A 14,638-nucleotide genomic window follows, 5' to 3' on the forward strand; every position below is an offset into this window, starting at 1 on the left:
GCGAGAATTAATGGCGCGATATCTCCGCGAAATTGCCGGGGAAGAAGGACTCCGATCGGAGGTCCTGGAGGAGGTTGGAGGTCCTGCGGGTTTTAGGTGCAGCCTTTCCAGAGGAATCTCTTCTCCGCCCCGACAAAGGCGGCGCGAGTGATCGCCGGGAATGTGCCCTCCGGCGCGGAAAAAACGCGTCCTCGCTGCGGAAGGACGCTCATGGGTGGTCCTTCAAAATCGAGATCCTTCAATTTCGACCCGTTCACCTGCGCGATTATCCGTCATCCCGAGAATGCCCTGGACCAGCTCCCTCCTCGCGTGGTTCTCCGGAGAACAAGGCCCTGCAATTTCTTCCACCGGTGATTAGGAAATACCTGCGATTCCGAGATAAAGGAGCTCCAGTTATCGGAGAATTTGAGATCCTTCGGTAATTATCAAGACCTTTAAATTCATTTAAAGGAAATAACAAAGAGCGTAGTCACGTCACTGCGCTGCGGAAACATACGATCGCCGAGGAAAGAAAAATGTCATAGAACCGAAAAAAAAAGATTTCTTTAAATGACGCTGATTACGGAGCGCCATTGACTTCGACTTGTCTCTTAAAAATACATTTTGGACCTCGTTCCAAAATTTCCCCGAATGTCTCGAGACATACGAGCGGCCCTGGAAGTAGGATTCTTCCTGGCATAACGGAAGTAGACGTAAAACAGACATTCCGGGGTGAAGGCGTCCCGAATGGGGGTAATTCCTACCCCTGGTCGCAGTCACGGCACCTCGAGGAAGAGCATTGTTTACAGCAGGAGACGTCCAGAAAAGTCAAGGAATTCCTGGAGGAAAGTCCGGAAGGAGGAAACGGCGGAGAAACAAAGGGCGAGGGGGTGGAAACAAAATGCCAATAGGATTTCATCGAGTATACGGAACCAATCGCGAAAGAATGGCAATTGGAGCGTACCCTTAAGAGTCCTTACGGGGTACGAACGAGCCAGGATAACGAGTCGCGTACCGGCTTCAAAGAGGAAGGTCCCGGTCCATTAACTTTGGCTTTTCGTCGTATCGATAACCAGCTGGCTCGGGTTCTCGAGTTCTCGCCCTTCCCGGGATTCCTCTCCGAAGTTGCAGCCATGGCCGCTTTGTTTTCGAGGAAGAGACGCTCCTCAAAAGGGCGCACCGATGGTCCGGTTTTTCGCCCCCGTGCAGGCCGATCCGTCCTTTGAGGGGCTGCGTCGAAGCGGATCGGCCCGGGACGTCTATTAATTATTAAAGACCCCCCTTGATCGCCGATGCGCCTCGGAAGGCACCGGCTGCTCGGCCGCGAGGAACCGTGAATTAAACGGCAAAAAGAGAACGAATTGATTCCATAAGTTCCCTTTGGATGCTCTCCCAGAAGCGGGGGTCTCCGACGAAGGCCGACGCTGGGAGTCAAAATGGAACAAAATACTTCACTAGCGAGTAATTGCGGTCAAAGGGGGGTACTGGAGCACTTGTAGGTCAGGGTGGACGTGGCTGATGCGGAAGTGAAGTAGGGAGATTTTCGGAGATTTTTTATTACGGGGAATGAAGGGCGCCAGGGATGAGGAGAGTCGGAGATCCTGGGGCATTGTCGACGTGACAGGACCTCCAGCATCCAAGGATACAGTTTCCTACCCATCTAATGAGAGGATGGAAAATGATTACACGTCGTTTAGAGGGAATTCTCCATTTCGATATTTGCGAAGCCTGAAGGAGGAATTACCGTCCACACGGGGCAGGACTCCGACAACCCAAAGAAGCATTTCCACAACCAGGAGCGCGTCCGTCCGGATTGAAAGCCATTAATCGTGGCATTTAGAGGAGGCGGCATGTTTTTGCGAGGCGCGGCTCAAAATGGCGCATCGACGGTCTGGTTTTTTGCTCCTCCTAGGCAGAGCCGATCCATCGGCGCTTTGAGAGAGAACCCAGCTCGGGCCAGAGCGGATCGGTCGCGCCAATGGGGGGTGGGCCCATTAATTATTAAAGAGCCATCTCGATCGTTAATAGTGGCGCCTCGCAAAGCCCCCAACTCGGACCGAGTATTACGAGAGCATCGAATGGAATCTTTCTCGCGGGAATTAACGAGCCCGGAAAGAGTCCGGATTCCTCTCCGGAGGCGCGAGGGGACAAAAGGAATCGAACCACGGGCGCAATTTTGCCCGAGAGGATTCTCCAATCGAACGGGGCACTCGCTTGAGAAATTACCACGGGACTCGATTATGGGGCCGTGGAATGTCGATCTGGTCCTTTCGCGTGTCTCGGGACTTCGATTTCGGATAAAGGAGACACGTCGCATTAGAATCCTCCCTGCAACAATTGGGGAGGTTATTATCAACCCTTCGCGCTCTACCGATCATATTCGAAAGGATAAGATGAGAAGAATTTTAACCATTCCGAGGAAATCGTTCAGGGGATAATTTGATACCTCTTCCTGCGTGATTCAGTTAACGTATAGTATACGTCTCTTATACATGCCGCATTTGAATCCACCCTGCGATTATTGGGATGTCATTATCAATCCTCTGTCCTTTACCGATTGTACTTGGGGAGATGAAAGGAGATGTAATAAATTAATTCCTAACGTTCCATTACTCACCCGCGTAAATTTTCTCCAAAGCAAGCCATCGACTATCTCGGATTTATTAATACTCACTAATATTCTATGATTATGGAGCGAAGATGGAAATCGAGGGGTTTCAGGTATAGAGGCGGTTCCGCGGATTCCGCGCTAAGGAAGGGATTTCTCCCCCTAGGGTGAGACTTTTATTTTCCCCGGGTTCAGCATGCGCCGTATTAGCATAGCAGGGATAGTTGGCTAAACTCTGGATCCACCTGGCAGCCACGGGGATCCTCATGGCACTCGTGAGAAAAGGTGGAGTACGGTGGAGGCCGGTATTAAGGAGGGCCTGCCGGTCGCAGGTGGTGGGGCGCGGCTGAAAAATGGTTCTAATAGAAAGGATGCCTCATATATTATTTTCCATTGTGCCTACCTATATACGAGCCGTCCATGGGCACATATGTGTGGGGCACGAACGTAGATCGAGGGGCACCGATATGTACACATGTATACGTCATGCGTATATACGCACACTCCGTCGTGGGACGCCGGAGGAGTTGCACCCCGCGCGTGCTATGGGCGGCCAAAGTAATCCCGTTTGGCCCACCATAGAAAGTAAATTTCGGCCATTTCTCGAGGATAATGCCTCGAGGCGGCGCACCGAGCTACATCGAGGTAATACCGCCGTATTTTGGGGTTCCACGGAATCCAGACCTGTCTCCAAAGGGGACGTAACGGATCTCTCGAGTGGCACGAGAAACTCCCCTTCCGAGGGACTCGCTCTCATTTGCCAGGACGAACCCTCCAGGAGAGTCCCGGAAGGTCCCGACAAGGACTCCCCTAAGTAGGCGACAACCCCGGGGGTGAAAAAGCATAATTTCTCAAATATCCCCACGTACCCATGTGCGTCAGCGCCAAGGGGTGAAACTCCTGAGCACCTGACGAGACAGTCTGCACGGGCAGAAAAAATAACCCGTAATTAGACATTTAACTTGCAAGCGTCCCAGTGGAAAAAGAAGAGGAAATTGTACACGCGGAAGGAAAATTCCCGTCATTTCGGGAATGTTATCGGGAAAGGAATTCCAGTTCGCTTGACCTAACTCGTTTGTTTCGGTCAGTTTAAAGTGTTTCGGTTAAATTGTCAGGTTAATTTTGTGAAATATTTTACTCAGTGAAAAGCTTTGTCAACGGTGATGTCCTTTGCCAAGGGTGCAAATGTCCTTTTTTTTTTGCGAAATCGCGTCCCTCTAGCTCTAAATTCACTTTTATATATATATATATATATATATTTTTGGACGTTTGAGGGACTGCTTTTTTTCCCTGGGGAATTGCAAACAAATACCCCTCGGACGAGCGGCATGCGAGGGAGGCCGGGAGAATTTCGAAAAGAGCGTTTAACAATCCCATTACGCGTTCCAGGCCGGGGATCTCTTTTTGCCGAGATTTCGGCACATATCCCGCGGAAAGGCGGGCGAATGGCAGAAAGCGATCGAATTACTCTCTCATTCTGATCCGCAATCGGTCGCTTTGATCCACGCGTCGATAGGATATTTCGGGTTCCAATTAAATCGGGTATCCGAGTTATACGAGAGACCGGGCATGCCTATATCTAATTCTTTTTGCCCCGTGTATGCTACCCGTAATCTCCGGTATGTAATCGGGTATTTGGGTACCCCCGGTACTCGGTTAGAAACAGCATTAATACGATTACGAGGGAGGCTGCCTATGTGCCAGTCTGTGAAAGACGGCACACGCTGTATGAACAACCCCCGGCCACCACCCCCTATCGGTTTGCGTGTATTGCGCGTTTACGCGCACTTACCCCCTACGTGGGCACCACCCCCCGCGGATTCCGCGTCTTACGGTATTGATTTTAGATTTTACTTATGCAATTGGCAACATATTGCGGGGTAATTTTCACCCCCGTCCTGCCCATGGAGAACCACTCGGCCGCGAGAGCTCGGCCGGACGTGAAATTAAAATTTATTTAGGGGATCCCGTGGGAGAGATACCACCCCCTTTGCACGCCTTGGGGTGGATATTTTTCGGACGACGCCCCTTTGATTCTAAATAAATCTCACAGCTGCTGCCCTTTTTGTGCTTCCTCGGGCGAACAAGTGGACACAATGCGTGTCAACCCCTGACGATCGCACCCCATTTCACGTCTTTTCCACCTTTTCCCAAGTTTTTAGGCGAATCTTCTTATGGGACGGTAGCTCGTGTTAACTCGCGTGTCATCAAAGGGACCCTATTTACGATCGCTGATAATCGCACCCCATTTCACGACTTTTCCGATTTTTCCTCATTTTTCAACTGAATTTCTCTACGGCACGATAGGTTCTGTAAACTCGCATATAACGAAAGCTCTTTCGGAGAGTGAAACGTGTTTTTGAATATTTTATGCTTTTTTATATTATTAATTACTGCTTACGATCGCTCATTTTTTAACATTTTCGGCGATGAATAATTAAGAATAATTATTAATCATTCTCATAGCTTAGAAATTTTACTTTCATTGCGGATAGCAGTGTACCGATTTCTTTTTGTCTATTTGCAGAATGTTTTGTGGTTACTTTTGATCGGCTGTGAGATGGCGATTTTAGACATTGATTACCGTCGACAACCCTTGTTCGGGTCGAAGGGTTCGAAGAGTAATTTCGTAATTCTCGGGAAACCAGCCACCTCCTTCCCCACACCAAGAGGCAAATATTTGAACGATGCTTCGGAAAATTGCTTCCTCGGTGTTGTCGGCGGAATCCAGATTCCCTTCATCGGGGAAAGCTCCGTGGGAAATATCCCGCTAATAGTGTCCAAGTTTCGCCGAGAAGGTGGAATCTCGAAGAGGGAAATTTGATATAAAATTCCCAAGACAGGTGTAACTAAAATATAATATATATTTGTATGTTTCGTCTCCATCCAACGATACAGTCGGCTTATATTTAACAAAAGTACCGTCTATTATGTCTAAGATAAGGTATTGCATTCGCGCGGTTCCGCGCACTTGACATACTGATAACATCGAACGTCTCTCGTTACAACGTTTGAGAAGGTAGAGTCTAAAGAAAGAATACAAAAATACAGTCGCGATAGATTTCACCAAAGGAACATTTGAATACTACCGAAGAAATTTTTCCTTGTTTGTTCAAAGAATAATTATTGTCAATCAAATAATCTCAAATAAATTGCCATAATTCCGATGAAATGTTCCATCCAATTCAATCGAGTGCATTTCAGTCAAATAATTATTCCTTGAATTTACGAAATATTTCCTTGGCACTATTCGATGAAATACTTCTCTGGTTAAGAGGAAATACAAAGGGAACGAAAGTGCTTATTATTCAACGTATCGGGACGTGCATAAAAAACTGCAGTCGATAGCGAACCCAGGAGCACCGATAGGTAGCAATTACATGTACATATGTTTCGTCCTTGTACAGGGATTTTAAAATCCTTGTAATATCGACTTAAAAAGGAGAACAGATATATGAGGTAAATTTACGGTATTATTGCACTCGTGGCCTTCGACCGCCTCATTGAACGTCCCTTGACAAAATATGCATAAATCTTCCCGGAATACAATTTCCCTCCTTGGAGTGAATCATGGAGGAACTTTGCGAAGTCTTCCGAGGAGAGTCCGGAGGTACCATCCGAAAATATATCGGCCAGAGTCTCTTGGCAGGGAAATAAATTCCACCAAAGACTTTAAAGGGTCATCTTCAAACCCAAATACAATATCCAAAAGCATTCGTATAAATTAATCCCCTCAAGCCACACCTTCGGCGTACAAACACTTAGCCGAGTTCATTTATCCCTCCTCAATGAATTGCACCAATAGCTCAAATCACTTTTTTTTTTTTTCCCCACGAAAAGCTTCAACCAACCAATTTTTCCCAAATACAGCAAACCATCCATGCCATTGAAATCTCAGCCAAATAATTTCCGCCAAATGTCACAGCACATTTCGCGATAAGTCAAAGAACATTTTGTTTTCAAATACAGATTCTAATTTTTGGTATTTGTTTCGCCGTGGTTCTTAATATTTGTCCTTGGTTGGAGGAAGTGGATAAATCCCCCCGAAGACGCTGAAGAGCCATCCTGAAGACGAAATAAAAAAATGGAAAAGTATTCGTATGAATTAATTCTCTCCTGGGAATTGTGCGATTTCTGGATTCCCGTTTCCGGGGGAGGTCGAGGGATCGATTTTCGAAATTTTCCGCGAATCCCCGAGCAGGCCGACGACCCGAAGAGAGTCGGGAAGAAAAAGAAAGGAGACTTCGGCTAAATCTTTGGACTCCTTTCCCGGCGGCGTTCAGCAAGACGGAAAGAGCCATGTCAAGGGTTTACTTGAAGAGGCGCATTTCAGGCTCTACTTCCCCCCATTCATCGCGATTCTGGAGATAGAGCTCCAAAAGATTTTCCCTACACCGCATCCGAATGGACCCGCTCCGGGGTCACCAACCAGAGCGTTAACCAGCACCCACGATGGCGACTCCCCGAATGGCAATTGTCCGTTTTGTTGAAGTTAACTGGCCCATTAAGTCCACCCACCTACGGACCCATTCACCGCCGACTCCGGAAGATCCTTTACAAAAGACATTCTTGAATTTAACTCGGGCCAATTACGCGATTCATCGCCTTGTCGCCTCGGAGATTCGACGGTACCCCGAGACCGTTCCAAGGAGTCGTCGAAGACCCCCTCCAAAGAAACTTCAATCTGCGAAAGTTCCGAATGGCGTGCCTAAAGGTGCCTAAAAGTACCTAAAACCTGAAACTCCACGATTATTGCTCTGTGACCAAATTACTGGCCCTGACGTCACCTGCCGCGAGATCGGCACCTTGAAGTGCGATTTCCCGTGGATTTCAAAATGGTCCCCAGTTACTCTTCACCTAAATCACGGAATAGACATCTAATTACGATAAGACGCCAGTTGGAAATGTACTCGACAAGTATCTTCAGAGTATATTGGTACTATGGAACCGCCTGATTTTTTTGCGGAATTTCCATCCTCGTAAAATCGTTTTAGAGTAAGTGAAAAGAAATTGCACAGAATGTCCTTGATTAAAAGCACTAGATGAGTGCAGGATAAATCTTTTGAAATCATGCTTTTATCAAATTGCAAGCAAAGGGACTCGTCCGATGACCGGTCGAATTTGTGTCTGTAACTCCTTTCCCTAGATTTAAAAAGAAAGAAAGTACACCCTGTATGTATCGGTACGCGCTTTCGCACGTATTATACTTTGGCTTAAAGAGTAGCGACAGAATTGCGACACATCCGCGCAGGACCTGCGACAGGATTGAACAGAGGAATTCCGGATTGAATTCGTCCTGGAACTTTCCCGAATGGGATGTCTTATTTTTCTTTTCATCTGAAACGCGACGCGAACGAGAGAAAGAGAGAGAGAGAGAGAGAGAGAGAGAAGTCGACGCAAGGCCGGACGAAGGGAAATTAAAGCGTTGCATTTAAATGCATGGAATTCGAAAGACTTTTGCGTGATCGAGGGAAATCGATTCCCTTTCCTCGGATCGCCGAATCGGTTCTTCTTCCCCTGAGATCCTGTCGAAAATCTGCGCCACGTTTCGCACTCACGACACACACGAATTCGCGTCGTCTGTGTGTCGTGCACTCAAGTGTGTATATATCGGACTTAGTTTTTCACGCAGTCGAAACATGATTTTGGCTGAAAAAAAAAATGACTCGATTTGGTGGGCGATCCTGCGCCCACCAAAAATGTCCTTCGAGCCTGGAGAGTCTCCGACGAGGACTACTTTCCATATTAGAGATATTTCAGGACTGCCTAAGATATACTTCCCCAAAATATCGAAATTTCCTTTGGATCTTTTCGATAAAGTCGTCAAAATGATATCACTCTCGTCCTTTATCCTTGGCATGTCAGCGGAATTTTTCTGTATACTCGAAACGAATATTTTCTTTTTTTTTCATTAACAAATAATTCCTGAGCTGCCTAATAGCTAAGATCATTTAAATTAAGGTCAAGTTTTATCCACTCGCTATCAGCCTTCAATTGCGTTCCATTTTTGATTTTGGAAAAGAGCACGAAGTCTACACTTTCGCCGCTTTAAGGTGTCATGAAAGGGTTATTCTGTATACATCAAAACGTTAAAATATTTATAAAACTTGTCTCCAATCTTAATGCATCAAATAATTTGAAACTTCAATACTTGATTACGCATCAGAAAAATTTTATAAATATTTCAACATTTTTACATATGTAGAATGACGTCTTTATAACACCTTAACACGTATGATACTCTAGGAACGTACACGTGAAGAAAAATATTTTGTTACCCATAGTTGACAATATTCCGACCATTTGTTTGAATTACGTATATAACAGTGGCTAAACTATGAAACTTCAACAAACCCGTGAATTTTTGCTAATCTTTGTGTGTAGGTAAATACGTATATGTCATCTCTTCCTACGACTGCGAGTTGAAAATATTCAGCTACATCGAGATAGTCTGTCTAGCTCATCCTACTTCAGAATTTTGATTTTCTCAGTATACGTAGAACTCGTCCCGCGAGTCAGTTATGAGCACCTTTGTCGTGGCAAATAATGTGAACGAGCCTTAAGTTCTTCACAGTAAATAAGTCTTCGTAAAGTTCCACCACGTCCTTCTCACTTATGGAGTCCTGCTCTGCGATCTTCAGGATATGCGGGATGAGAGTCCTAGACCTTTCCGTTCTGCAAAAAAAAAAAAAAGAACGTATTAATACAAAGCGGAATTTTTTTTGTAAACACATCTTTAAATTGTCATTATTATGTACAGTTTAAAAAAAGAATGTAACTAAAATTCCATTACCAAGTACAGGAAAAAATTCAAGAAATTTACCTTTAAACCGCATCGTGTAGATATTAAAAAAATGTACCTTGAAATTGTCATTACCACGTGGGAATTTAAAAACATGTACCTTGAAATTGTCATTACCACGTGGGAATTTAAAAACATGTACCTTTCCCAAAATCCAGCCCTCTTTCATTTAATACCCACGTTGCATCGAGAATATGCAAATACGATAGCACGAACGGTATGAATTTGCATGTTAATATTTGCATATTAGGGAGCGCCAACAAAATCCTTGCTCCGAAAGCCCCTCAAGACCGAGGTGTTGAAATCTCAGAAACATAATCCTCGAAGCTCTCTAAGACACACCTGATGAGACTCAAAAGGACCTACTTGTGATCGAGATTCCACGTGGAAAAGAGGATCAAGTCCTCTCGAGATCTGTAAGGATTGATCCTGTGCCTCTCCCCGTAAGGACACTTCTCTGCATTCCAGACTCCGCTGCACCTAAACTCGCCATTTTTATCACAGAGAGCAATTCGGTTTTTCGGGTCGCTCGACGTCACTCGATAAGGACAAATTAATGGGATCCTTTCCATTTGACTTTTCTCGCGCGAGGACATTTTCCTGGCATCGGTTTCGTCCTGGCCGCAACTCTCGTCCTGGATAAACGTGCCATAGATATGCGCGTCCAGATTCTTCAGCATGCAAGGACAATGGTCGTAGCAATTCCTTTCTTGAAAATCCGTTTCGTCCTTGGAGTTCGATTCCTGCGGCTTCGCGCAACTCCTATCGAAGTAGAAGCCAAAATAGTGGTCCTCTTTCAGCTGCATTTTGAAAAAGGATATCGTGTTCAGAAGGTTCATCCTTGCTTGGCTGTTATTTAAGTACACCTCGGAAGTCCTGATTTGCTCGATCGTTTTATACAAGTATCCTCGTATCCTGTCTTGGCATCTCCTATGCATATAGGCTTCCTAGAATTGGAAAAGAAATTTTATAAATTAGTAATTAATTACATCCTTTTCTTCTCTTTTCTTTATTTGGAGGATTACCTTCGTCATCGCGTTGGTCTCCAAACCCTGGAACCACTCTGGATGATCATTCCTGCTGCTGAATCCAGTTTTCGAATCATTTTTATTCACCGCGCTGTTCAGCACCGCGACCTTGGTTTTCAGATTTTTTGTGAGAAATTTTGATACCGCTTCCCCGGCCATCAGGAAGTCCATGTTGACTCTCTTCAGCGTCTCGTAGAGCAGATCAGCGTCTACGGGATCGTCATAAAATTTGTCCTAATTAAGGTGTCACTCAGGGAGGTCCGCTTTAAATCGCGCAAAGGCTGTGATATTGATTTTAATATCTCCTCGCATGAAAGAAAGTGCCCTCAACTGGGACAGCCTGTATCAGCCTACATTAAACGACCTTGGTGTAGCGTCGATGAAAATTAATTATCCAAGGATCTGAACTTTTACCGAAAATTCACGTAAATCATTGAATTATTATAAAAATGCCCTTTAAATAAAGACACCTTATATCAGCCTACATTAAAACGATCTTGATATGAAGTCGATGGCAATAATTACTCAAAGCTCCGAATGGTCATTAAAAAATCATCTACATTACTTACAGACATTAATAAATTTCAATAAAAAGTAATCAACCGGCGTACCTCATATCAGTAAAAATTAAATCAACCCGGATGTAGACTCGATGCCAGTAATCAGAGAATCCAAATTCTTGCCGATTTATATAAAATACTAATTATGGAAATATTTATCGAAAAATATTGGGCGTACTCTAATTACTAACCCGACATGACCTTCTCTCCTGGCCTGAGGAGGACAAGGGTGGTCTGTGGTTCCAGGGTGCGGAAATATTCCTCGTCCACGAGTGAGCCATCCAGGAGGAAAATTTCGACATTGGTCAGATCATCCGTTGACTGAAAATCCAGAAGTAATCGCATTCGATTATATCGCTGGAGCAAGTCGATAGGGTGCAGGACCGCGGAGGGGGAGGGGTGCACCCGACATTACTCGCGAGTTTGCGGGGGTGCTCTTTTCGATCACCTCCCACGTTCGTCATCTCGTTTTCTCGATAGCTCGAGTTTCCGGGTTTCGGATTAGTCCGCGGATCTCGTGGCTGGCAGTGACCTTGAGACCTTGGGGCGCATCAGGATTCGGCCGGCGACCTTGAAAAATTTCGCGGCCGCGACCTTGGCCCGGCTGGTTCGATACAGCCACCTTCGCCACCTCCACCACCTCCGCTCTGGACCGATAGGATCCCTTTTCAGAAAATCCGTCCGCACTTCCAGAAGGTCACGACTTCAATTTCACCGCGGTAAAATCTGCTCCCCATAGGAAATTCAAATTTTCTCCCGAAAGGATGCCGACTTTCATTTTCATTTTTTTTTTCTTTCCGGGGGATCGGTCAGATTTTCCACGGTTCTGGTAAAGTGGAACTCGAAGGAATCGGGAACCCGATTGGCTTCACGGCGTTGGCTACGTGGACGGATGGGCGAATTTAAGAAGTTGAAATGAACGGAAATTATATTTATTAATCCAACTCACCAGGCTAAATTTGACGCAAGCCTTGCGTTTCAATTCCTGAAGACCCCGACAGGCGATTCCGAACTTCCGAGTGCGGTTAACGTCGGTGACCTTGAACCCCTTCGGCTGCAAGGAAGAATAAACTGCAGCAATTGCACCGGAAATCATTCGAATAATCGCGCCTTGAACTTCCTAGAAGCCATTTTCTCGCGCGAGAAAATTTCGAAAAATCGGATTCTCCATCCCGCACTCACCTGGTCGGTTTTACTCTCTTCGGGGTCTTTCCGCGAGCCCCGAAAAATGAACATGACACTTCGGGGAGGAAAAGCCACGGAAGAAACGATACGTCGAACCCGGCACTTGTTCGGACTCGCGAGCGACCGGTGTCGTCGCTACGGGAATTCCCTCGCCTGGAATCCAGACAGATGACAAGTCTCTCTAGACCACCGAGGAGAAGGAACGGAGGCTGCACTTTTTGGAATGAATTTTTTTCCTGTTTTTTATTTTTTTTTTTCTTCCGCGGAAGGGGATTTATCGGATGACCGAGGCTCGCTAAAACGAGACCGGGTGCTCGTCGGGGAAAATGAAAATTCACACTACTGACAAACTCACTGGGAGTGGGTTGTGGTGTTGGACGACTCCCGATTGGCTCCGAAGGAAAGAACCTGCGCCTGCGAATGCTCGCCATTGCTCTTCGTGATTCTCCCGCTCGCCCTGAAGATGGCGATTCTTCCCGGGCCTTCCCAAGCCCGCAGAAATCTGCCTTACCGACGGGTCGCTCGATAATTCTTTCACGGAAATGACGATAAGACGTTTCGTATCTGCGTGAACTTAACTTAGGCTACCGTACTAAACTATCGAAAAGAGTATATTTAATTTTCATCCAGTGGAATGGTTCGACATTTATTTCAAGAAAGGTGTCAAAATATTACGACGTTCCATATATAAAATCCTAATCTACTTTGGAACATTCAACTATTTAAAATTATATTTATTTCTATATGTTTGCCATTGAACGGAAGTTGGGTCATTTTGACACAGTGATTATGTTAAAATGTGTATGTCGTAACCGGATAGTAAAATACAGAATTTTGTAACATGAAGTATCGTGCTTATCATTCCTCTGTCCGGAAATTATTAATCGCAAGTAATTGTGAGAATATGGTAAATTGTCAGATTGCATATACTCACAAAGGGCAGATGTGGATTAACATATTTTTTCATTAAGAAGGAACTTAACAATTCTCTGCGAGTTCCATTGATTTCAAAATCTTCAGGTTCTGTATTAGGGTATCATTATAAGTTGGGAATTATTTCCTGCTACTAGTTCTCATGATAATTTGTGCGTCATTGAATACGTCAGCTATTTCTAAACGACAAAAGTGGGTCATTGATTATTTAAATTTTCGTCGGACAAAATATCGACAAAATGTATGTGAGAAGCAATTAGTAGTCTGGCATAGTCTAGTCGCTTCCTTAATGAAGAAATTGCACGACGAACGACAAATGAAAAATTGATTCCTCCTTCAGTGCACCTATACATGAGTCCTCCATAAATGTACAATGCAATTGCGAGGTTTAACGACGTTAATCGCGATACTTCAACGAGTGCTTTAATTTACCAAATCTCGAAACCTCAGAACCCTTCGCGGCCTAAGTTAAAATATTATTTGCAAGCTCGACTGACCTAAATAAATTGCAGGTGGAATTTTTCATTTACGTAAGGGAAACCAAGTCAAATCGTATGGAAATCTATGAAGACCCGTGGTTCGATTTTAATTCATTCACGAATTCCGCACTTGATTTCGCCAATCTGACCTCGAACCTCCACTGACCTTGCCCACTCCGTCATATTTCTTCGGTCTGTCTCTTTCGGTGTAAGTAAAAAAGAAAAAGGCCAAATAATTTTTTTACGCAAAAATTCCCGCAAAGGAAATAATGCAAACATTTGATCAGGGAATGTCTTATTAAAATTCCCGTTTGATTTCTTTTCTTTTTAATTATAACCATATTTTACATTTCCTCCGGCCCACGAGAGCGACCTTTGTTACCGATACGATTGCTGCGCCGTTTCGGAAAGGTGCGCAAAAATATGTGCAAAAATATTGGAAATTTCTCGAACTCGGTGCATAATTACTGTGACGTGGCATGTATTAATGTACAGTTGAAGGAAAAAATTTAAGCCCGGGAAGGTTCAGTAATAATGGCTCGCAATCAGGGAGACGACGGATCAAATTTTTTTTTTCGTCGGACAAATCCGTTATAAACAATTTTTTGACATCAAGTACAATGGGTCCTCGGCAAAACGATTTGAATAATTAGCATTTTTGTAGAATGTTTTTATCACTTCCTCCCAGGAGTCACTGCAAACATTTTTATTATTTAGACACATCTTTTTGTTATTTCAAAATTGAGGGGCCTGGATTTATTGTTGCATATTCACATTGTTGTGAATCCCATACCGAAGAATTTCCATTGCACAAGACGAACTGGTTGACCAAGTGAGAGGTAGATTCTAATCATCATCAAATGACTGGATACGTAATCATGACTCGCGGCAGTTACTTTTTTTTTATAAGTTAAGTTATTTTCCCCATATTGATCCGTAAGTGCATGTCGGTTTAACACGAAATGGCGAGATGCTTCATCACTTTCATACCACACTCTATTTTTACACCGACGGGGTCATGAAGTAATGACATTAACTCCCATTCACCCCATCCAATCATTACA

General features: G+C 44.6%; 1 protein-coding gene across 1 annotated transcript; it reads right to left on the reverse strand.

Annotated features, from left to right (window-relative positions):
* Positions 1–8,739: 8,739 nt before the first annotated feature.
* Positions 8,740–12,535, reverse strand: LOC105704255 (DNA fragmentation factor subunit beta). The gene is made up of 6 exons (XM_012433316.1): positions 12,160–12,535; positions 11,927–12,031; positions 11,169–11,298; positions 10,415–10,626; positions 9,756–10,336; positions 8,740–9,262 (listed from the first exon to the last, which is right to left on the reverse strand). Exons 1-6 carry the CDS (start codon positions 12,211–12,213, stop codon positions 9,103–9,105), a joined length of 1,242 nt encoding a protein of 413 aa, XP_012288739.1. The 5' UTR covers positions 12,214–12,535; the 3' UTR covers positions 8,740–9,102.
* Between the last annotated feature and the right edge of the window lie 2,103 nt (positions 12,536–14,638).

The sequence above is a fragment of the Orussus abietinus genome, unplaced genomic scaffold, assembly GCF_000612105.2.
Source record: "Orussus abietinus isolate OABI.00-Male unplaced genomic scaffold, Oabi_2.0 scaffold11, whole genome shotgun sequence".
Lineage (NCBI taxonomy): Eukaryota > Metazoa > Arthropoda > Insecta > Hymenoptera > Orussidae > Orussus > Orussus abietinus.

Excerpts from the sequence above, each read along its gene's own strand:
- LOC105704255 (XM_012433316.1), bottom strand. The coding sequence starts at position 12,213 with ATGTTCATTTTTCGGGGCTCGCGGAAAGACCCCGAAGAGAGTAAAACC. Across the intron at positions 11,299-11,926 it reads CTTGCGTCAAATTTAGCCTG|TCAACGGATGATCTGACCAA; the intron begins GTGAGTTGGATT and ends CTGGATTTTCAG. Across the intron at positions 10,337-10,414 it reads AGACCAACGCGATGACGAAG|GAAGCCTATATGCATAGGAG; the intron begins GTAATCCTCCAA and ends TTCCAATTCTAG.